Source organism: Polyergus mexicanus, unplaced genomic scaffold (genome assembly GCF_030449975.1).
Source record: "Polyergus mexicanus isolate NDT 795.1 unplaced genomic scaffold, iyPolMexi1.0 SCAF_7, whole genome shotgun sequence".
NCBI lineage: Eukaryota > Metazoa > Arthropoda > Insecta > Hymenoptera > Formicidae > Polyergus > Polyergus mexicanus.
In genome coordinates, this window is record NW_027223327.1 from 10,087,001 (window position 1) to 10,110,099 (window position 23,099).

The 23,099-nt window shown below is 29.7% G+C and overlaps 3 protein-coding genes across 8 annotated transcripts; 1 reads left to right on the forward strand and 2 right to left on the reverse strand.

Annotated features, from left to right (window-relative positions):
* Positions 1-931: 931 nt before the first annotated feature.
* Positions 932-5,383, reverse strand: Nagk (N-acetylglucosamine kinase). Of its 2 annotated transcripts, none has more exons than XM_070298295.1 (6): positions 5,196-5,383; positions 3,398-3,482; positions 3,060-3,158; positions 2,536-2,788; positions 1,823-2,121; positions 932-1,716 (listed from the first exon to the last, which is right to left on the reverse strand). In XM_070298295.1, exons 1-6 carry the CDS (start codon positions 5,381-5,383, stop codon positions 1,471-1,473), a joined length of 1,170 nt encoding a protein of 389 aa, XP_070154396.1. In that variant the 3' UTR covers positions 932-1,470. The 2 variants fall into 2 exon arrangements, with proteins under 2 accessions (XP_070154396.1, XP_070154397.1); XM_070298296.1 differs by lacking the exon at positions 5,196-5,383 and adding an exon at positions 4,690-4,931.
* Positions 5,384-7,594: 2,211 nt separating this feature from the next.
* Positions 7,595-10,674, reverse strand: Mrpl21 (mitochondrial ribosomal protein L21). The gene is made up of 5 exons (XM_070298297.1): positions 10,359-10,674; positions 9,903-10,028; positions 8,555-8,875; positions 8,291-8,473; positions 7,595-7,980 (listed from the first exon to the last, which is right to left on the reverse strand). The coding sequence occupies exons 1-4, from the start codon at positions 10,456-10,458 to the stop codon at positions 8,373-8,375; spliced, it is 648 nt and encodes a 215-aa protein (XP_070154398.1). The 5' UTR covers positions 10,459-10,674; the 3' UTR covers positions 7,595-7,980; positions 8,291-8,372.
* Positions 10,675-10,944: 270 nt separating this feature from the next.
* Bbc (choline/ethanolaminephosphotransferase 1 bbc) lies at positions 10,945-22,660 on the forward strand. 5 transcript variants are annotated; one of them, XM_070298294.1, is made up of 11 exons: positions 11,038-11,389; positions 12,141-12,288; positions 12,373-12,495; positions 12,588-12,691; positions 13,571-13,705; positions 14,475-14,609; positions 16,103-16,234; positions 17,480-17,638; positions 17,727-17,852; positions 17,936-18,077; positions 21,527-22,660. In XM_070298294.1, exons 1-11 carry the CDS (start codon positions 11,153-11,155, stop codon positions 21,601-21,603), a joined length of 1,518 nt encoding a protein of 505 aa, XP_070154395.1. In that variant the 5' UTR covers positions 11,038-11,152; the 3' UTR covers positions 21,604-22,660. The 5 variants fall into 5 exon arrangements, with proteins under 5 accessions (XP_070154390.1, XP_070154393.1, XP_070154391.1 ...); XM_070298289.1 differs by lacking the exon at positions 13,571-13,705 and having other exon boundaries at positions 10,945-11,389; XM_070298292.1 differs by lacking the exons at positions 14,475-14,609; positions 16,103-16,234 and having other exon boundaries at positions 10,945-11,389.
* The last annotated feature ends 439 nt before the right edge of the window (positions 22,661-23,099 follow it).

Consider the following 23,099-nt stretch of genomic DNA (forward strand, 5'->3'; position numbering starts at 1 on the left):
AAGGCCTGTGGATCCTCACAAATCTATATATGTATATATAAGATCACATAAGCGTTGTTAAAAGTTTGTGCTTTGAAGGATGTATTAAGAAAATGAGATTTCAATGCAAATCTGACTATACGAATTGTGGTGATTATAAACTTTAGTTATAATTAAGTGAAAATAAGGATATTGTTATATTGGTGTGCATGTTGTGTGTACTACGCGTGTTACTGTTGCAATGTAAATGAGATAAATATTGTGATACATCCCGATAAAAATATATTTTTCAAAGATATGTTGTGTGCCATATGTAATTTCATGTTGACAAATGAATTCATTAAGATGAAATGAAGTTTTTCGTACTTCATATCTATTCAATTTGTAGTAATGATAATTGCTATCACTTACTAGATATGTGATACATCTTCGAATCTGTTAATCATCTGCGGTCGTTCGTTGGTAAGAGGTCAAGAGCGTACAAAATGAGGATTACTATTGCGAAAGAACAACCTCCTAAGATTATTAAGCTGAAGAGAGATATAAGCAAATACAACACAATTTTTATGATTAGAAAGAGGACCCATGATATGCAGCTCCATGCTGTATCCCAGATTGCTTTCAATCCCATTCTTTCAACACTATGAAGTGTGATGTTTTATGCACATTTTGAAAAGCAATAAACAAGGGAAACAATACATTCACGTTTCGATTATACTATGGCTGCGTTCCGATACTCACTCCCAGTATTGAAAATCTATAGTTTACATTATGTACACTATAGATTTTCAGTACTGGTAGTGAATATCGGAACGCAGCATATATGTCAAAAAATCATTTATTTCTTTGTTTTAGTATAGAAAAATATATATTTACGATTTTATTATATTGTTTTTTTTTATAAAAATTTATATACACATTAAATCGATATTTTTATAAGTCTATAATTTTTATGAAACGATACTTTTTTTTATCGTTATATTTCTGCAGATTTATCTAGCTGTCTAGCTTGTCATCATTCATATATATAGGGTGAATCATAAAGGTGTTACAGGCTAATATTTCTGAAACTGAACGAAATATGAAATTCTTATTTTCCAGCAACTTTGGTATTTAAAAAAAGTAATTTCATCAAACAATGCCCGCTTCGATACCAAACAATCGCTGGAAAATAAAGATTTTATATCTTATTCATCCTGTATATTTATCTGCTATCTGCTATTTGTGCATGTATGTGTATGTTTAATCGCCAATCAAGCTTTGGAATTTTAAATTATCAATCATTTAGAGATAATCTATTCGTAATTTTTGCGCGATATTTATAGATAAAGCTTCTTTCAGCATTAAGTAAAAGATATTCTCTAGCATAATATAAAGTATACTTATTTATTTATTTATATTTTATTATGCATCTCTCCGTTTTCGTGAACATGAATCGGAAAGTCTAACGTATGATTTTTTAATACCGTCGTTCGCGTTTCCGAATAATTATCACTTATAATGGAAGAAGATTTCGATGTTGCTGTCGTACGGTTTAACGAATGGATAATTGATTTTCTCCGCGGCCAGATAGCAGGCGCCAAACGCCGATGTCGTCGTCAAATGCAATAGACTCAACTCGTCCACGACGCGCCTATCGCGAATTTCATTTACGAAACCATTCTTCATGAATTTCCACGATTTCCATACAGATCCGACGCAGATCACTTTTAATCCACCATGAGCCAATTTAAGATCCTGATAAAAAAGATTGAACGAATTATCGATAAGTCAATTTTATGATGAAATTATTGAAATTTCACATATGAAAAATAAATCATTTAATCGCTACTGAAGTACTGACGTTATGCGCCTTTTTTGAGAGAGCAATAACGTGTTTCGCCAGAAAACGTCCAGCTTCCTCAAAAATCTTCAGACATAAGGGATCGTCTTTCTCGCAACCGATCGCGATCTCTTTGGCGAAACCGGCGATAATGCTCTTGTCGAAATTTGCATAGAGATACGGCAATATACTGTTTCTGTCGATCACATTGAAGTAACTTCTCATCGCTGGCCATACGTAGCTTATGGGTTCTGGTGCTTCCGCGAAACCGTCAATATCATCAAATACATATTTGCAAGCGCGATGGGCGATCCAATAAGCTTGAAAAATTAACAAGAAAAATAAATTTTAATTGAAGTTTATAAGGAATGTAATTAGATATTTATATTTATCATCATTATCAATGAATTTTTTACATATAGAGATAAGTATATTAGAGAGTATTTCAATTTTTTCAAAGAAGAGATAAATATCTTTGAATCGGATAATTGCCGATGTTAGTTTAGAATATTACATTTTAATAAGAGATAGAGAAAGAATTTATTTAAAAAATTGTTATCTGAACTCAGAGAATTTTGAAAGAAATAAAAATTTATATTCAAAAATTTCGCTTTTTATTTAAAATAAAAATCGGTTAAAGTGCTAAGATTGTTTGTTAATTTAGAACTTTCGCGCTTAATTTTGAAACTTTTTACATTTTTATTCTTTTTGCAGTAAGAAAAAAGAATACATACCACTTCCCTCATCGCCAATCATATGTCCCCATCCTCCGCATCCGTGAATCTTTCCGTCAGAATTGAGGAGCATAGCATTGCTACCAGTTCCGGCAATCAATACAATTCCGCCTGATTGCAAGCCAGTTCGAAGACTACCAAGAGTATCCGAGCTAATCATGTAATCCTTGGCAGAGTTTGGATATTTCTGCAGCAAAGTTTCCACAAGCTGACGGTTAGTGGTTTCTTCTTCGCAACCACTTAAACTGAGCCCCTATCAATGAAAGAAATAATTTTAAACTTTCTTTCTTTCGAAGAACATTTCAATGTTAGATCAACGTCGATTTTGAGTATAATTGAAGATTTAATATTTGGGAACAGAAACTAAAAAAAGTATTATAAAATGAAAGCTACATCTCGTTTATGTTGAAATCATCGTTATGGCACACTCGCTCTATTTTTATTATTTTTATTATATTTATAATTAAAAAGTATAAATTTTATATTAGTGATAGTATATAATAAAAATAATTATCTATACTTACTACGCAATCTAAAGGAACAGATTCCGGTATATCTAGTGCTTGTTTACCTTTCTCAATCATCGCGCTGAGTCTGGCAACTGTCTCATCTATACCAATTGCCTAGAAAAAACAAATCTTTTAAATGAACAATAATTTTCTCTAGAAAGAACAAAATGGCATTTCTTTAATTATTTATGTCTTTTTTTATCTCGAAAGCGCTGAGTTCAGTTTCGAAAATTTTGCTGAAGTTTTCCGTCGTTTTCCCCGTATCTTACTGAGATTTACATGTTTTTAACTGGATTTGCAGCACTTTAAAGATATAAATGGCATTTTATATATTTTATTTTATTTTTAATCACCCAATGATTAGTGTTCGGTCCTTTAATTTCCATTAGTTGCGTACCTTTTCCATCGATTATTACAAGCGTAGAGTGCGTGCCACCTCTGAAAATTAATTGTTTTATAATTAAATCTATGTGCATAGACATCTTTCAAACATCAAATAGTTATGCAAATCCTAACTGAATATACTTCACCAAATTGTATGAGTATTATACTACTTCTAAATTTATCTCCTCTCGCCTCTCCCTTTTCAATCACTCTGAATATGCAGCATAATTATTTATATAATCATTTATATTTTATTATTTGGTAACTCAATTCTACTGAATAAAAGTATCTATGAAGAGCTATCTCGTTTCAGAGCAAGAGATATACAAAAGCTATCTTGAAATAAGACATGCATATGTCGCTTATCAAAGTTAAGCGGTTTAATGAGTTGATTGCTGTTATGAATTGTCTAATCTATGTCCCTCAATCTCGTAGAAATTGTTGATTATCGCGAATTAAAAATTATGAAATATTATATATAATAACAAAATAATAAATCCAAAATATTCCCATCGCTAGAAAAAATATTTTTTTTTTACTTGTTTTCACCACGAAAGTCAGATTTCTGATTTTAATGTAAAATATTATTTTACATCGGATAAGATAAAAAATAGATATTGAATTTGTACTTTATATTATTTAATGCTTTGATATGATTAGCATATAATTTTGCTTTTATTTTACAAATTATGAATAAACTTATGCTTCGATTCGTATTTTAATAATCACACCGCAAAGTAATAATTTTTATAATAAAAGTTTTTGCAAATTAGATGTTTTCTAAACGAAAACAACCGCTTTAAATTTGCATAATTGCGTTACGATAAGATAATATCTTCTTGAAATATGAAAATGTGAGGTAAAATGATAATATCAAATTAAATTACACAAATATTCTTGAGATCAAATTAAAATAAATTATATTTCTTTAAATGAACGTTAGACCATATAAATGCGATGTAGATCCAATCATTGAAATGAATTTGAAATGCAAGAAAACACGAAAAATATTTAATCCAAATTTATATTCAATCTAATTTATGATCCGTGAATATTTATATCTTTAATTTTAATTTGTATATTTATTCACATATGTTAAAATATGTGCGTTATAGGTATAATCCTTCATTTATAAAATAAAGATTATATATCATATTATAACATTTTATATAATATAACCCTCTCAACTGGTATACCTTGACGTTGGGAGGGCTTAGTACTTGGAAGGTTTATTGTTTATTCTAATGGAAAAGTTAAGTACCCAAATGATTTGTGACAATGCTGTAAAAGCATTGCGAATAATTGGTCGCGTCTTAGCGCGATTTTTCGATTTCGTTTAGATAAGTGGTTCGGGTTAAATCGGTTAAAATGCAATCGATTTCCCGATGAGAAGAGGGTGGAATCGTCTTCGTTTAGTTCCGTCTCTTATCTCAAATATCATCATATAGTTCCGTCATATATTATGTTTTCATATGTAGATAACCGAACACCACGACCTCCTTGTTAATTTTATATTTTGAAAACATGTGCTTTTTAAAACAAAAGAGTCGGGGTGAATACGATTTGCATCGATTCCATCTCTCGATATTATTTCAGTATCGTTCAAAATGTTGCGCATCCGCGTTTTTATCATAAATTTGGAAATGCCGTTAAGAATATCGTAAGTATGTGAGCCTAAGGAGAAATTTAATTAATTTAAGGACGTCTTGTGCATGCATCGTGTATGTATCCATTATTTGATTAATTGATTACAGAGATCGGACTTACCCCTCTATACCACCGATTCTAATATCCTCGGAGTATTGCGCCTGGTCCTGCGGTAGTACCGCCGTTTCCTGCGCTAGGTCTGCGGACTCCGTCATTTTTGTGTACTCCCTTAGATCCCTACGTAATTGATACTCATCCACAATCTTCTTCTGCTTCTTCGTCTTCTTAATCTTCTTTTTTCCTGCCATTTTTCAAAGTTGTTTTTTCAGATTCGTCCGACGAGAACTTTGCAAGGATTCGCCAGGATCTGAAGGAAATAGGATAGTATGGGATAATTTCGGAAAATGTATATGAACTTTATCACTAGTTAACAATTTTGTAATTAGTAAATTAATCGAGCAATTAGAGAAAAATACCGCTCTAAATAGCGTGATTTAAGATACATTTGAAATCGATTTCAAATCTTACTATTAGTCATTTCAACTCCTCTGATTTTTTTGAGATATAATTCAAACTGCACTGTCTACTGTGCATTTTATATACAGTAACATTAACTTTTTTTTTACAGCTAATAATTGTAATGTTTCTTTAGCAATATTATAATCCAATCTATTATTAAAATTGGCTAGTTTAATAAAATGTTGTTATTTAATCTGGAGAGCATAAATCAACTAATCAGATAAACTTTTCTGTGATCTTAAATAAAATTAATTCTCGCTATATATAAATGAGGAAAAAGATGCAATTGAAATCTCGTTGATTTTGGCCTTATGGATCGAGGGAAGAGGAAAATTTCTGGAAAAGAACAATTAAAAAATACCCTCACTAAGGGTGAAATAGCCGTTATTTTTGTTTTTATAAAAATGCTTCTAGCTTATGAAGGGGTGCGACATTAGTATTTGTGAAAGTACGTGTGGAAATGTACCAAAATCGAAACGGGTCAAATTTAAGAAGATTCTACTTTACAAAGATAAACATAGTTATTACGCACACATATAGAATATTTTACATTAAAAAATTTCCCGATCTAAAAATCCTTTAATCGATCTTTTTTTCCACGTGGAATTCGCACATGCGCGAATGTCAATGTTTTGTGACAAGTATACTTTGCCTATCTGTATATGTGCGTAAGAATTATAATCCCAAAACTTGATACAAAATTAACGAGAAATAAGACATCCTTATTTTAGCGCAGACATAGCGTTTTCACTCTCCTCTCTCGCAATACGCCGCGATATAATGGCAACGTGTTTTCGTCCAATGTATTTTTTGATGTTCTTGATAGAGGAATGTGCGAATGCAGAACTATAGGGCAGACCCAGTGGAGCTTGCCGGTGTGCGCGGAATAGTTTTTGCAGTATCGCAGGACAATGAAAAGTTCGGCCTTGTGCGTACTCCGACTTTCGTCTTACTCAAACTTTCTGTTGATGTGCGACACTGCGAAGATCGCCGCTGGTACGCTTAGCTGCAATCTAGCCGCGCGAAACGCGCTCATTCGCCTATTCTTTGTAATTAATATTTTAATTATTGCGAAAATTACAAAATGGTAAAGAACTTTTCCATTCATTTCATACTGTGCTCTACCCATTCATGAGCGTTGTCTAGGGTGGGAACATAGGTTTGGAACATCCTGTATAAGACATGTTAAACTAAGTAGAAAAGTCCTCTGTTGTTTTGTGATCTTCGCGATAATTAATAAGAAATTAATTAAAAAAGATCGGCCAATCCGTACCCTGCATAAGCACGTGGCGAGAAGAGATTTCCTACTCTTACGCGGTTGCTAGGTGCGTGGCAAATCGATAGAGGGGATATCAAAGACTGTATATATATGAACGAACACTAGTTCCTCTCACCGCTTGACTGTGCGCCTAACAATCGTATAACAATAGGAAATCTCTTCTCGCCACGCGCTTGCAGCCAATTAGACGCGGATTAGCCAATCTTTTTTAATTAATTTCTTATTAATTATCGCAGATTGCAAAACAATAGAGAACTTTTCTACTCAATTTAACATGCTTTATATGTACCCGAGAAGTGATCCGCGAATTATGAGAAAACTTGTATAAAAAAATATATGATTGATTAATTAATTAAATTAAATTATCTTAAATTTAAAAGCAATTTTTTTTCCAATTTTTAATTTTATTTTGATTGTAATTTCTCGCGCTGCGTATATATATATAAGTGTGTGTGTCCTTATAAAAGAGAAAGTAATTAAGCAAATTGTAGGATAGATATATTTATCTCGAATAACTTGAAATATAATTTCCTTGAAACTTCTTCCCGGCTTATTTTAACCTGAAGCAGATCGGCCAGATTTGGCGAAAGGTATTTAATAAAATCTGTCTCTTGAGAAGAGTCGCGCTTCCTTGAAACCAGTTTGCAAATCCGATCGAAAATCTCGCGAAGGATACATTCGATCATCTCAGTTTTCCGGCAACGACTTCGAGTTCGCTAACTTACTATGAAATTTCCGCTCTTCCTTGGCGCCGAAGATACAGATTGGAAAAGTGTTCAGTGTCCGATGTGCATGCCGATGATGAAAAACATTTTCATGTGATTTGCAAAAATTCCGTCAGAAATTGTGTCTCTCTGAACGAAGTGTGCGAGTCTAGCTGTGGGAAAGTGGAAATGTCGATAGCAATAATTGCCGATCGAGCTATAGCGTAAAAGAAAACAATCGACCGCGCTGCGCAACGTTATTTCCGTCACTGCTTTGGCAGGTTGTAATCATGATGTATTTTTACATCATGGTGGCAATCTCGCAATTTTCCTCCACTACTCCACTCCATTCTAGCGTACTAGATGTCGCACGTCTACGGGCGCACGTCTGCAAAATATCGAACTGCCGACAGAGGATTGTAAGGAAGTCTATTCACGGGATTACGGATACATGTTTTTACATTATAATAAATTGACAAATCATGAAGGAATCTTATGATTATATAAATAATTGATTGCCATTTTAATCGTAGTAACTGGAAAGTAATTTCAAGATAAAGATTTCTATACCTTTTGTAGAATTAACAAATTGTATGGAACGAACATTTTAAAATTCTTGTGAAACATATCCCCCTTAAAAAAAAAAAAACTAATTTTTTATATAATTTCTGATTTGATGTAATTTAAATTAAATAATTTTTTTTCAATTTTACCTTTTTTTCCTTATAGTATAGAAGATATATATTTGTGTGTGTGTGTGTGTTTTTTTTATTTATATATATACACATTATATTGTTAATACACTCTGTCTAATCCTTCAACTTCTTTTTTTTCGTCGATGTTTCCATTTATATTTATGCAATTAATTCGTAGCATTGTATGCTGTATTCTGAAGACTGAAAAAAAAAGAAATTAAATGTATTAAGACAAACGAGATAAGTAGCGAAAAAAGAATTTCATTATTCTCGGTATCTTACAATTTATACGGCGATATTGTTTCCTCTTTCGAAACCTAAAGCGAGTTTTTGTGTGAGATAAAGTTTTCTCAATAACTGTAGCATCGATCGAGATTAATTCTCTGTTTAAGAGCGGTCTTCCTACAAGAGTGAAATCAGTATTGCCAACGAGCAACACTTTTTCCAGCTTCAGACGATCGCCTATATTCGGTGGCCAGAATCCCTCAATAATGATAATGTCGTTTTCCGTTACTTTGAACTGTTTTCCACATACTTGTACAACCGCAAACATACGACCGATCTTATCCATTGCTATTTGATTATTGATTTCATTTGTCACATCTGTTGGTAAAAATAAAAATAAAATACCATTCAATTAAAATTTATTCTAAAAAAATCTAAAAAAAAAAATAAATAACAGTTATACACATTTATATATTCTATAAATTTATATATACAGGGTGTCCTAGACCACCCATACACCCTTTTTCTTTGAAAAACTAAGCATTTTAGAGAAAAAGGTTTTGAACAAAAATTGTATGGTTTTGAGAGGAACATAAGATGGTGTCATTGGTTTGATCTTAGATGGCATCGTTAAGGTCAAGTCAAGAACACCTTTAATTTCTTAAATGGAACCTCCTATTTTTTATTGCATATTCTTATAGCTTATGTCGAGAGCTTTCCAAAACACTATAATAAAATATTTTTTTATTAAGTACTTTTTGAGTTATTTTGTATTTTAATCTGACATATTTTGATATAAAAAATTAAATATCTTGTAAAATATTTAGTTTTCGATAATCTTACCGTAATACTTTTATGTACAGAATAATGAGACAGATTAATTAGTATAAAAAATAATTGTTTTTAAGAAAATTATTTACAATGTATTTTTTTAAACAATTATTTGTTTTTTTTGCACTAATTGATTTGTCTCATTATTCTGTATATAAAAGTATTACGGTAAAATTATCGAAAACTAAATATTTTACAATATTTAATTTTTTATATCAAAATATGTCAAATTAAAATATAAAATAACTCAAAAAGTACTTAATGAAAAAATACTTTATTATAGCCATATGAAAAGCTCTCGAGGTAAGCTACAAGGATAAAAAATAGAGGGTTTCGTATAAGAAATTAAAGATGTCCTTGACTTGACCTTAACAATGCCATCTAAGGTCAAACCAATGACACCATCTTATATTCCCCTCAAAACCATACAATTTTTGTTGAAAACATTATTCTCTAAAATGCTTAGTTTTTAAAAGAAAAGAGGTGTACGAGTGGTATAAAACACTCTGTATATATGGTACAGTTATATATAAATTTGTATATATATGTATATGAAATTATTTATGTTAACAACCAGCGCATATTTTATCTTTCTCTTCATCCCACTCCTGCACCTCTTCTTGATAATCTGGAACTTCTCTCATCCATGGTGGTTTAATTGTTCGGTATTCTGCTACTGGTGTCTCCCATAATTTTAATCCTAAAATAAAAAATTTGAAGAGAATTTCGTTATTTCTTTATATAAGTTAATAAACATTTGTCTTCTCGTTGACTGTTTATACCATGCGAAATTTCACTGAAAAACTTCATGTGTGATTCTTCTTTCATACAGAAATTTTATTACAACGAATTATATTAAAATAAAGAAATATACATCGATATTAGTATCAAAATTCGCAATTAAAGTTTTTTAGAAATATAAAGAATGCGAACAAAAAATGTGTGGGAAAGAAGAGGTTATGTTTATATCTAAATCCGGCTAAATCGTTTTTACAGAATCGTCAGATATAATTGCATTGAAATTACATACCCGGATAATGTTGCTTGCAAATTGCGATCGGTGTCACTCTTCTCAAACAATTACTCGCCGCGTAATGAAAAAGTCTTGAAAAACTAAGTAGAGTTGCCATCGCGCACGCAGAGATGTTCGAAATTAACGTGCAAGTAATTCTTCTTTTTTCACGTTTTTTTACAAATAAAACATGTATCAATAATTAAAATATTGTCTCTCTCATATATATATATATATAATAGTTTGTTATCCGTAAAATAAAATGAATATTATCATAAATCAAGGTAGTAAACACACTTTATTCAAGAGACTATGCGCCGTAACTCGCGGATGTTAAAATCAATTGGCGGGAATATTCGAACGATTTCCGATTTCGCCAAATCAGCTGGATTTCCGTAAATCGTGACAAAAATTAATTAATTAGTAGTAATAACAGTATTATATTAGTATATTAATATATAATATATTATAATTATAATTATTTTTTTATATCATCCGTGTGCTATCGAATTTTTTCTCCCTTCATGCGCGATGACATCTTGCGAATTTACGTCGTACGCATCGCGCACGCGCATTGAACGGAACGATAGCGAGGCCAGTTTCCGGTGTGGCAGGACAGACCTCGGCGCGCAGAGATGTCGTACGTGTACGCGACGACGATCGCTTGTCATGTTTGACCGTATCGCTGCAGTTGTGTGTGCTGTAGAATTCGGTGATAGTTCATATCGTTGCGTATCCTCGCAGGACCGACCAACCGTCCGATCAAGCGTTCCTCGTGCGGTGCTGAAACGGCGCGCACAGTGTCCACAGGTATGCATTTCTACAAGGAGAAGCTGCTGTCGCCCGGCCAGCTGAAACGATTGAGCGAGCACAAGTATAGTTGCACGAGTAAGAGCCTCCTGGATGGACTCTTGCAACCCTGGTGGGACTGGCTGGTCAGCAAAGTGCCGCTTTGGCTCGCGCCTAATCTCATCACCGTGCTCGGGCTCATTGTCAACATCGTCACCACTCTGATCCTCGTCTACTATAGCCCGGATGCGAGGGCCGAGGTAGAGTCTAACCTGTTTAACGTTTACCGAAAATTTACCTGAAGGAATGCTTTCGTGAAGTCCTCTGAGCGTTGCGTATTTCTATGCAATTTTTTTTTTTGCTACAAAGTGAAGTGTCATCTTCAATGCTTCAATTATTATGTCTACATGTCATGTCAAGTGTCAAAATGTGTGTATAAGAATATCTTTTTTTATTTTGTTTATACATGTTAAATTTTATGAACATTTTATAGTATCAATAATAATATTCTGTGTACATTCAAAGGCTAGTTTGTTCAGTAAGGCTACTGCATTCCATGCTATTAAGAGAATTTTAATGTTTCCGATTGGAGACATAAAGATACATAAAAAGGAGATATAAACATGCTTTTTAATATTTATGCAAAATTAACTTAATTTTTTTCTTTATAAGTTTTACATGAAACAATTTGTAACAATACTAATGTTCTGTCTCAATATTACAAGTGAATATGCAAAATGTAAAGCATATGTATATGAATATATAGTGATTCAATTGTTATTGCAGTAGACATGTGTTTGTGGTTTGTTCTTATGTAACCATCTGACTATATTATATTATAAGATTGAATGTCATCCCTCTTTTTTCTCTCTATACTCTATATGAATGTTTTCAAACATACTTCACTCTTGAAATCATATTGAAGAAACATGTGAAATATTTAATAATTTGTATAATGTACATCCAAAAATTTTGTAACAGCATTCGATTGACATTGCATTATTTTTTTAGCCACCTAGATGGGCATGTTTTTTATGTGCACTCGGTCTATTTATATATCAGAGTTTAGATGCTATCGATGGTAAACAGGCTAGGAGAACTGGCACATCTACACCATTGGGTGAATTATTTGATCATGGATGTGATTCAATATCAACAGGTAGGCAACATTGTTACATTGTTTTATATTTTTACTTTGTCTAAAATATTTTCTAATCTTGTCTAAAAAATTATATTCTTTCAGTGTTTGTTGCTTTGTCAGCATGTATAGCAGTACAATTAGGATATTACCCAACGTGGATGTTTTTCCAGTGTTTCTGTGCAATGACATTATTCTATTGTGCTCATTGGCAAACCTATGTTTCAGGTACTTAAAACAGAAATAAAGTGTAGTTGTTAAAGCTTCTGGACAATGGATTCAGTTATGTAATAAAATATCATTCTTTCATTTTTAAATAGGTTCCTTAAGATTCGGTAAAGTGGATGTGACGGAAGCACAATTTACTATCATAACTATCCATCTGATTTCTGCTATCTTTGGTCCAGAGATCTGGATGATGGAGGTTGTATTACTTTTAATTGTATTACTTTTAATTATATTTGGCAGGAATATCTTGTGTAGGAATGTCTTGTAGTAGTTGGTTTAGTGTAACTTTTTAGCATTCTACATGGTTATAGCTTGCTAATCTATTCCATGTATTTTGCCACTTTCAAAGCATAATCAGAAAATCATTATTTCTCGTACACTCGTAAATTATTGCTAACACAAGGTATTTATTTAACTTTTTACAATCACGCTATTATAACTGCTTGCAATATATAGGACAATTCAATTTCTACAAAAATTATTTATATAGTGATATTTTCTTGTTGAAAATAATTGAATAGTTCTGTATATTTCAATTTAAAAAGTGTAACTCATGGTACAAAATGAGAATATAAAATTTTAAGTATATATATATGTATGTATGTGTATATATATATATATATATATCATGGGTTCCACATTCTACTTGGTAAGTAAGTTTTTAATGGCTTATATATTAATGTTCATAACACAAATATTTATTTTATTATATTTGCTGATTTTATATGGATAATATAGAAAATTAATCCATTCACTTCTTTTTTTTTAAATATGTTAAAAATATATAATAAAAAAAAAATTTGCATTCTTTATGATAAGATTATTCATATGCTTTGAATTTCATTTACAATTTACATCTCACAGTATCTCTTTTTCATACACATACACCAAATTTAAATAGGATATCTTAGAATATTGATAAGTTATATTTTGCGCTGTTTAAAAGAAAAATTTTATTTCTTAACCAAAAGATCTGGTCTTGAAACTTGACCGTCATGATACACATATGCTAAAAGTATAATGAAACTGTTAGGCATTATTTTTTACACGAGTTTAATAAGGGTATTTTTTACAGATACCATTCTTAGATGGTTTTATGTTTAAGTATTTATTAGGAGTTATGACAGTGGTGTGTGCATTGGCAAATTTATATTCCATATTCTCGGTGATTTTCACCGGAGGAGTGGGCAAGAATGGTTCCACTGTGGCTGTAAGTTCGTTAATTAGATTGTTCTTTTGTTGAACATGCAGAAATGGGAGCAGCATGGCATGAGGTGCGGCGCTAAGATTACTTCTTTACTGCAAAATATTGATTGATTAACACGCATTTTTACTTCGTATCCCTTACTAAATTACATTCCCTCTACACGCCGTTTTTGATACCCTTTCCTGCAAATTTCATAACGAACTGTATGTATTATTATATGACCAATAATTATATTTATTTCGTATTTAAATTCGCATTTCTTAAACTTTGATGATTTATAATAAATATACATTACATTTTTCTCATAATATATTTTTTAAAGAAAGTGTTATAGTAAACACATTTCCATATATATAGTATATCAGATCATATACTGAATCTGTGAGAAGAACTTGTGCATTAGGTATAACAAAAAAATAATAGTTTTTCTTTATGACGGATACTGTGATGCGCATTAGATATATAGAAAAAGTGAGATAATCTTTAACATTCGTGATTCATCGTGCAATAATCAGCTGCTCCCTCGTCTCATAATCTCTCTTCATAGCAATGAGAAAGATAAGCATGTTTTATTTATAATTTATATGCAGTAAATATGACCACAGATAGAACTAAGCCCAATCGTAGCAATTACTGCGATATCATGATATTGACAGATATAACTTGTGAAGATTTATATAAAATATGTATTATATATTTATATATATACATACGAGAGAACAATGTAACGAATAATTTTCATCACAAACGAAGATCTTATGGCTTTGTTTAGATCCCTGTGCTCGGTGTAGGCACATTCAATAACTACATAGCAGTGATCTTTTATGCAGGCTACGTTCAGGTGTTCCTTGAATTCTGTAAAGTCTTTGAATCTGGTGGGATTGGAAAAAATGGTTCCACGATTGCAGTAAGTCCCCAAGAAATGGCGTTCACAATATAGAGCAATACATTCTTATATCTTTTGCCATTTTATATACAGTAGAAATGTTGTCTGTTTCCTATATTTTTTCTCTTTTTGCTTGCTGTCCTATCTATCAATCTCTTGTACCTGGGAAACTTACACATCGGGTGTATGGTTATTATTACTAAAATAATATTGATATATGCCCCACCTGCCTATTAAGCTACCCAAGTGATACATTTCAATATCTTGCATAATTTATATAAACGCTTTTGTTTGTCTAATATATCAAAAGCTTAATATATATAACTCTTTAAATAATTTTTTTGTTCCAGAAATTTATTGTTACCTGCTATTAACATACCATTGATGCAAGAATATAATTGTAATCTAGATAAAAATTATTGATTTTAAATGGAAAAATGTCAAGTTACTAATTTTTATGATATTTTGCAATATTACATACTACATTTAATTATATATGAGATAGAGTTTTTCAATCACACTGATTTCAATAAGCAGATGAAATTATCCACATTTAAGCAACAGTTCATTGGAACCTGCTATATGTAGTTCTTATTTTTTACGGAGAGTAGTGATGCCTGTGCGAAGGAACGTAGAATGTGTGTATTATATTATATGTAAAACAAGAAGATAGCAAACACACATTTGTATATGATCGAATGCCATACAGTGATAGAGTTTTAATCTTTTCGATGCTCTTCTTGGATTTTTGATCACGTGTAGAATTCGGGTCTCGCACTTATCACGTTTTACATATTCTTGAAACAGCAAATTTTTTCACTCGCATCTTTATATATTTATATTTTATAGATAAATCTCTGTGAAGAAATATTATTATTTTTTTGTATTTTTCGCGATTGAGAGAATTATAAAAAACTACATACTCTTATATGTATGTATGTATGTATGTATGTATGTATGTATGTATGTATGTATGTATGTATGTATGTATATATATCCTTTGATTTAACAGAAAAAAAACTCTTTTTAAACTCCCATATGTAAATTTCCCATAGAAGCCTGTTATTCTAGATTTTCTGAATAACAAATAAAAGAGAGAATATCTTATATGAATACTTTACTGCACACACAAAACAAATACAAGGTAGAATTATAAATCATGGAAGCGACGAGGATGTATCATATTTAGCTATGAATATATGTATTGTAATTAACATGGAATTTATAGATATTTTAATTATTCTTAATAATAATAATTATTATATTTTAATATTGCACATATTCCTGTTGTGTTTTGTGGTAACATTATAAATTGTAATTTTGGTTAACAAGATATTTAAAAACAAAATAAGAAATTGTTTCAAAAACGAACAGCATATTGTTCTTGATTTGTAACTTGACAATTATTAGTAAACTAACATGTCAAGTATTATACAAAGTATTAGAAAGTCCTTGGTATAAGGGTGGTCTTTTTGACAATTCTAATCAAAAGATCTTTCGTGTCGCTTATACAGTTGCCATACACTGGCACAGAGGTGAAGGTGTTTCCATTATGGGCTGCTGTGGGCATCGCTATTTTACTTGCACAGAGCAGCATATCCGTCATTCTCGCCGGTGGTGTCGGAAAAAATGGCTCCACCGTCGCAGTAAGTCAGTTGAAAAAGTAGTGAAATCACATTGTGTAGTGCACTTTTTTCTTCGTTCAGTATGTGATTTAGGCCCATTTAATTTAATAATGTATTTTACATATATATTATATTCCTTCGTATGAGGCAAATTGTATGGCGCGAAAATAACAATAGAATTTCATTCTTGTAGATGTATATCATGATGGGCCTAAATCTAACAGTGTCGTATAAAATTATTCATATTATTATATTTTCACACTTATGTTGATATTTGTTATACCACACTTCTTCCTCACAGAGAAATCTCCATATACATTCCTATCTATCGCTTCCTCCATTATATTTTGCAGTTATATCGGAATATATGAATCTAATTTTATTGTTTCCAAGTTTTTCACGCCAAATTCTCTTGCATGCATGTTACAAAGCTGTAGAAAAAATAGATATAAAAAAAGCTGATAATGAAAAGTGCTATGTATTGCTTATGTGCTATTAAAATATTTATCCTATAGTATTTTAATATTGCGAGTTTTATTTTTAATGTATATTATATTGCATGTGTCAAATGAAGCTATATTTTATATTGTAATGATAATTAAAACTATGTTTTTTCTATAACAATATTTGTACTTAATCTATTTTTTTCTAAATATTTATTTAGAATAATTTATCTATTGCACTAATTTGAGTAAATATTATATTAATTTCTACATATATTTTTTTTTTTAATTAACATTGCTTAACACATTTTTCTTTATATATGCAACGTTTTTTCTCATTGAATGCACACACAACAGTAGTATATTTGTATTAACAATATTATAATTGTATTAATTATGTAGCATTTAAGTAGAATATAAAGTAATATTGTGTAAATATATATATATATATATATATATATATATATATACACACACACACTTTTTTTGTAATATATTTTTACATCAAATATACATTTAAGCAATGTATAAGGATGTATATATCTTTCTTGATTAATACATTTTTACATTGAATATATATTTAAATAATATATAAGATCATTTTAATATGTATATTTACACACTTATTTATTACACCTATATATCATATAGGTGTAGATAACATATTATTATCAATAGATATCAATTTTAAAGACATTTTTAATTAACAAGCTTTTGATCAAAATATGTACTTTTTCGTCGTTTTTTATAAATATAAAATAATCTCTGTATATAAATATAATCTACTTTAAAATTTTTCTGCATAAGATGAATTTTGTTTTAGGGAACATCTGTCTTATCGCCAATTATACCGTTTAGTTTCGTGATAGTACCAGCTTTTATAATATATAGAAAAAGCGCTGAGCATGTCTATGAAAATCATCCAGCCTTGTACATACTTGCGTTTGGGATGGTTGCGGCCAAAGTTACCAACAGATTAGTGGTACGTATGTATATATCGTTATTATATATCGATCGTTTGTAAGTATTCATATAAATATCGTGTCTCATATATCTTATTATTTTATCAGGTTGCTCATATGACCAAAAATGAGATGCAATATTTGGACAGTTCTCTGATCGGTCCAGCTATGCTGTTTCTCAATCAATATTTCAATTTTTTCATCAAGGAGTATTACGTTCTTTGGCTGTGTTTCGTAAGTTGCATACTTCTTATATCTATTGATGATTCGATACTATATAAGATTTAGATTTTCAAATAACTATATAATATGTTTAGATCTGGGTTACTCTGGATTTCTTTCGGTATAGTGCTCAAGTGTGTCTTGAAATATGTGATCATATGAAGATTAAGCTATTCAGGATACCATGCGACCATCATACAAGTACTACTCAGATTTCTAACGCTGCCGAGAAAAATGGTACTAATAGGTCACAACGTAACAGATTGCATAAGAAACATCACTAGAGTCAACTAGTGATAATGAATGCTCTGTATGATTCGTCTGACGCGCGTGTATTGTATAAAGAGATTGTATTGTAACAAAGTATAAACATTTGACAAGTTCCGTGTATATAGATATTCGAATAGTACAGTTCATTTATTATCACATTTAATTCATGATTTGTTCCGTTTCACAGACTAGTAAGAATAACATTTGCAATTAAAGTTTTGATTAAACTGATTAGAGCAATTATTATGAACTTTCAGTACAGTGTACTGTATATCAAAATAAGAAAATGTCGCTCGATCGTGGAATAAGAATAGCATCCGCTCCATATAAGATAAAAATATTATATAATCTACTATGCAGGAAGAGAGATACAATGTACACATAAATAAGGATGGCTATATGAGGATGTTATGAAATTTTTTTTTATATCATTAATTATTAATCGAAAATTTTTTAATATGATAATTTATCTGATTTCGATATATGTACCTTCTTCATTACTGTAGGATTCTCGTTATAGCATAATAGAAATTATGCATCAAATGCAAGATTAAAAATCAAAATGAAAAGACATTATTCATAAATAACTTTAGTCGTTGGAAAATTAAGGTCAGATTGTTTTCTGAATACTACATTAAATTAATATTTTTTTTATATAATGTAATAAGATTTATGAAATTCTTTTCATCATTTAATACAGTATTTCAACAATTTTATATAATGTAGTTTTAAAAATATCTTGATACATTTTTTACTTTAGTTTATCAAAGAACGCAATTAATACATTTGGGGATATAAATTTATTTGTATTTGTTAACAGAAGTTGTACAATATATCAAAAAAAAAAATTTTTTTCCTTTGAGATATGTTTGCCAAGTATAACGAACTGTATGAGGTTTTTTTCAAAATCAAGTCTGAAGTTCTTTTCAATATCTTGATAATGTGGAATGTGCGTCATGAATATTTTCTATTTCTGTTTTCATGCGTGTGTCTGTGTATTTGATAAAAAAAAAAAATTTTTTTTTAAAGAAGGTAGGATAAATTGAATTATATGAGATATGTCAAAATATACAAAGAGGCTAAAGACAGTTATAGCTTTGCACTAGATACGTTTGTTTATTTCTATATCGTACGACAATAGATACAATTAAGACAAATATTTTATTAAAAGGTTCTTTATGTAAGTGTACACACACATTCTAAGGTACGCGCGCGCGCGCGCGCGTATGTGTGTGTGTATTATATATATATTTTAAATATATTATATATATACATATACACATTTTACACAAAATGTTACAAGCAAATGGCAGATACATGCTTAATTATTATTTGTATAATATATTACATGTGTAATTTTATTAGAATAATATTTCTTCTTGTGCTAAATAATAAGTAATTACATTTTTATAATACATTAGTAAATTTATTAGATATATAAACTGCAAAAACTTAGTATATAATAAATATTCGGAATGTTCATATTCATAATTTTTCTATTGTACTATTCTTAAAGGAATGTTACTCTAGAAGGACATAATATATATAACAAAGGAAACGTTTCCTTATTGATAAAATATCTCAATTGCAACATAGTTTTTTTTTAGATACATTAAAATGTTCTTTTCATTTTTTTATTATAATTTAACAAAATGCGCGGTCGAAAATAATTTTAAAATTATTTCCCATTTAAAAGTATTATATTGTTGTAAATGGATGAAGTAGAGCAGATAAAGGATTACTCTAACTATAATTATTATATTTTTATGAAGACAGTACTATAAATGTTATGTTAAATGAAATGTAATTCTATTGAACTGTACTGTATTTCTCGAGTTTTGTTTCTTCATTGTATATATTATATATTCTGGATAAATGAATTTATACTATAATTATTTTTTATTTTAATTTAACCAGACTCGTTAAAATTTTTTTTGGAAGAATCAATTTATTCAAGTCGTATTCGACAAATCTAATGTTAATTGTATTGCATCATATTTAGAAAATTATGCTATTTAAAATAAATTTTTAAATTTATTTGGAAATGCAACAATAGCAAAAAAATTTCACTTATTGTGGTGCATTTTGCATTTTAGTAAAAGAAAAAATTAGTAAAAATAAAAGAAACTAATATAAAATTATTATTAATCACAAAATATTATACGAAAAGTTAATGTATGCATGTTTTCTGCTTTTCTGCTTCATCTAAAGTTGTTGTTATTTGTGCAAAACTCACTTAAGACGAAACATGAGAAGGTAATATGATTATCATTGTGAGAATCTACATTGGGATAGATTGATTAAAACATAAATGTTTTTTTCTATATATTAAAAAAATGCATCACTGATATAAATATCTTATGTATATTAGTGTAATATTGCTATGTATTATGTGTATATTATGAACAGTGAACTGTTATCAGCTTCTTGCACGTTTTCAAAAAAAGTTATTTGCATGTGCATTTATGTTTATTTCTGAAGGATTAGCTTCAATTCATTTGTACATCCACAAGATGTAAGAATTAATAATGTGTATAGTATTACTTTTTATATTTAATAGATTATTAATCTTTTTTTTAATAAATTAAAATAAATTGCAAATCAAAAATTGATGTAATATAATTTTATATTTGTGTAGTATTAATTTTAGTCGGTGTAAGATGAATAGTGTATGTGGCAATTACTTTAAATGTGACTATATAATAATAGTTATATTGCATGACAAAGTTTCTTTTTTCAGTTTTTCAATCAGAAGAAATTTTATTCCTTTAGTATTACGAGTAAATTATAAATTATTTGTCTCGTGTAAATGTACGAAGAATTTTTGCATGGTTTTTTTTATTTATGTAGCATATCATATGTCAGAATTATTTTTTGCATGTTTTTCTGCCTGCTGCTTGGATTTTGTCTTCAAGTTATTGCGAAAACGATATATGAAAAATGCCAGAAATGATTTATATTATTGATACAGTAGAGTGCTATATACATATTTCTATATTTTTCGCAAAGAAACTGAACATTTGATTAGATGAACGTATCTGGGATTGAGAAATATAGAAGTGCTTAAGAGAAGAAAGGAATTTATGTTCTCCGATTTAATGGCATTTAAATGATCCTTTTTTATCTTCATTATTGCATATTTTTTGCAAGAAACGAACTAATTACTCCTTTGTCATTATTTATGCAAATTATTTAAATCTTTGAAGGTGCTTTGCAGTTTTATCGCGAAACATAAAAAATGGAGAATGTGAATTACATTTCTATACTCTTCAATTTTGTCGTATGTGAATTCTTAAGTGAGTCAAATTTGAATATCTGTCAAAAAATGCTATCAAAGATATTAGGTATAGAGAGCATTAGGATATATGTGTCGTATGTTTGTATTCGCTGGTATGCATGACAAGTTTTGTTCACAGTTCACATGATGGTGGAGGAAGAACCGCTATTAGACGAGGAACATCATTACGGATCTGATACGACCGTCGACCTCTGATATTAGCGATAATATTAATATTGTTAATCAGCTCTACGATTTAAAACGCAATAACATCAGATTGATTGTAATAGGCAGAATAATAACGCATCATGTTAATTATCGTCGCGCTTGATTACCGTCTGATAATGTTACAAACGATAATCGCAGGAATATACGTGGCGAAACACGAGGAATTATTTATCTGTCTTGTCTTACGAATACACGAGATATATATCTTGCATATATGTGTGCTTGCGTATAAAAGAAGAAAGAGATATCTCTCGCATCTTTTTTATGACGCAATATTACATTATTTCAATAATGCGGACGAATATATATATATATACATATGCAGAGATCGTAATGAAATTTTTGACGGAAACAGTACAAAAGTGTTAGCAATACAATTGAGTCAATGATAATGATACGTTCCGACGTGTTTGTAACAATTGTATCGAGCTGTATTTACGAGTAAAATCATTTTTTTTATTATGTTCGTACTTGCTCTATGGTATTACTTAAAAGATATTATTTAAACATAGGAAACGTATAGGAACGAAAAGATAATTTTGCGCTTTCAGATAGATACAATCTTTAAAATAGCGAATTTAAAGGTATTTGTAAGAATACTATATTTGTATTCTGACGGAAATGTATGAATGAATTGTTGCGCTGATAGTTTGTCAAAAAAAAGAGATCTTTTGAATTTTTGAGATAAAATATTGATATATTTAACTTGTTAGATAAATTAATGAATATCAAAATTAAGTCTGATGAAATGTCGAACATGAGACTAGATTAGATGGAAATAGTATTTTGGCTAAATATTAAAACAATATTTGATCTAATGGTTCGTCGTTTTAATACGATCGCTCGTAATGCGGGATTAATTTTCTTTTATGCAGCGATGTAGAGAAATAGAACTATATAGTTAGAAAATCAGAAATATATTTTATACAAAAATAGAATGATATACATAAGGAAAAGTAACTCTCTCCGAAAGTTTGCAGGAGAACATCGAATATACATGTATGTATAAACTAATAAACGAACACTACAGTATTATGAATGGTAATTATAGTTTTTAAATTTTTTGATGAATCTTTATATATAGAGATATATATTTATCTCGATTTTATTATTTATGTGTGAAAATTTTGTTTTTAACCAAACATTAAATCTAACGAACGAATTGGATCTTTACTTATTTCTCATGAATGTTTAAGGAAGATAATTATCCTTTATCGAGCAAATAATGAAATATTTGCGATCTAATCTGTGGTGTTCGCACGTAAGATAATTTGCTATCATGCTGTATATATATATATATATATATATATATATATATATATATATATATATATATATATATACAGATACTAAGATATTTTTATCTTAACGTAATCGTAATTTATTATTCATACTCTATTTAATAAAATTTATACGAACATAATAACTAATTTTCTTTTATAGATTTTCCTAAAAAGATATCCCAAGTTTGTGTGAAGAGGAAG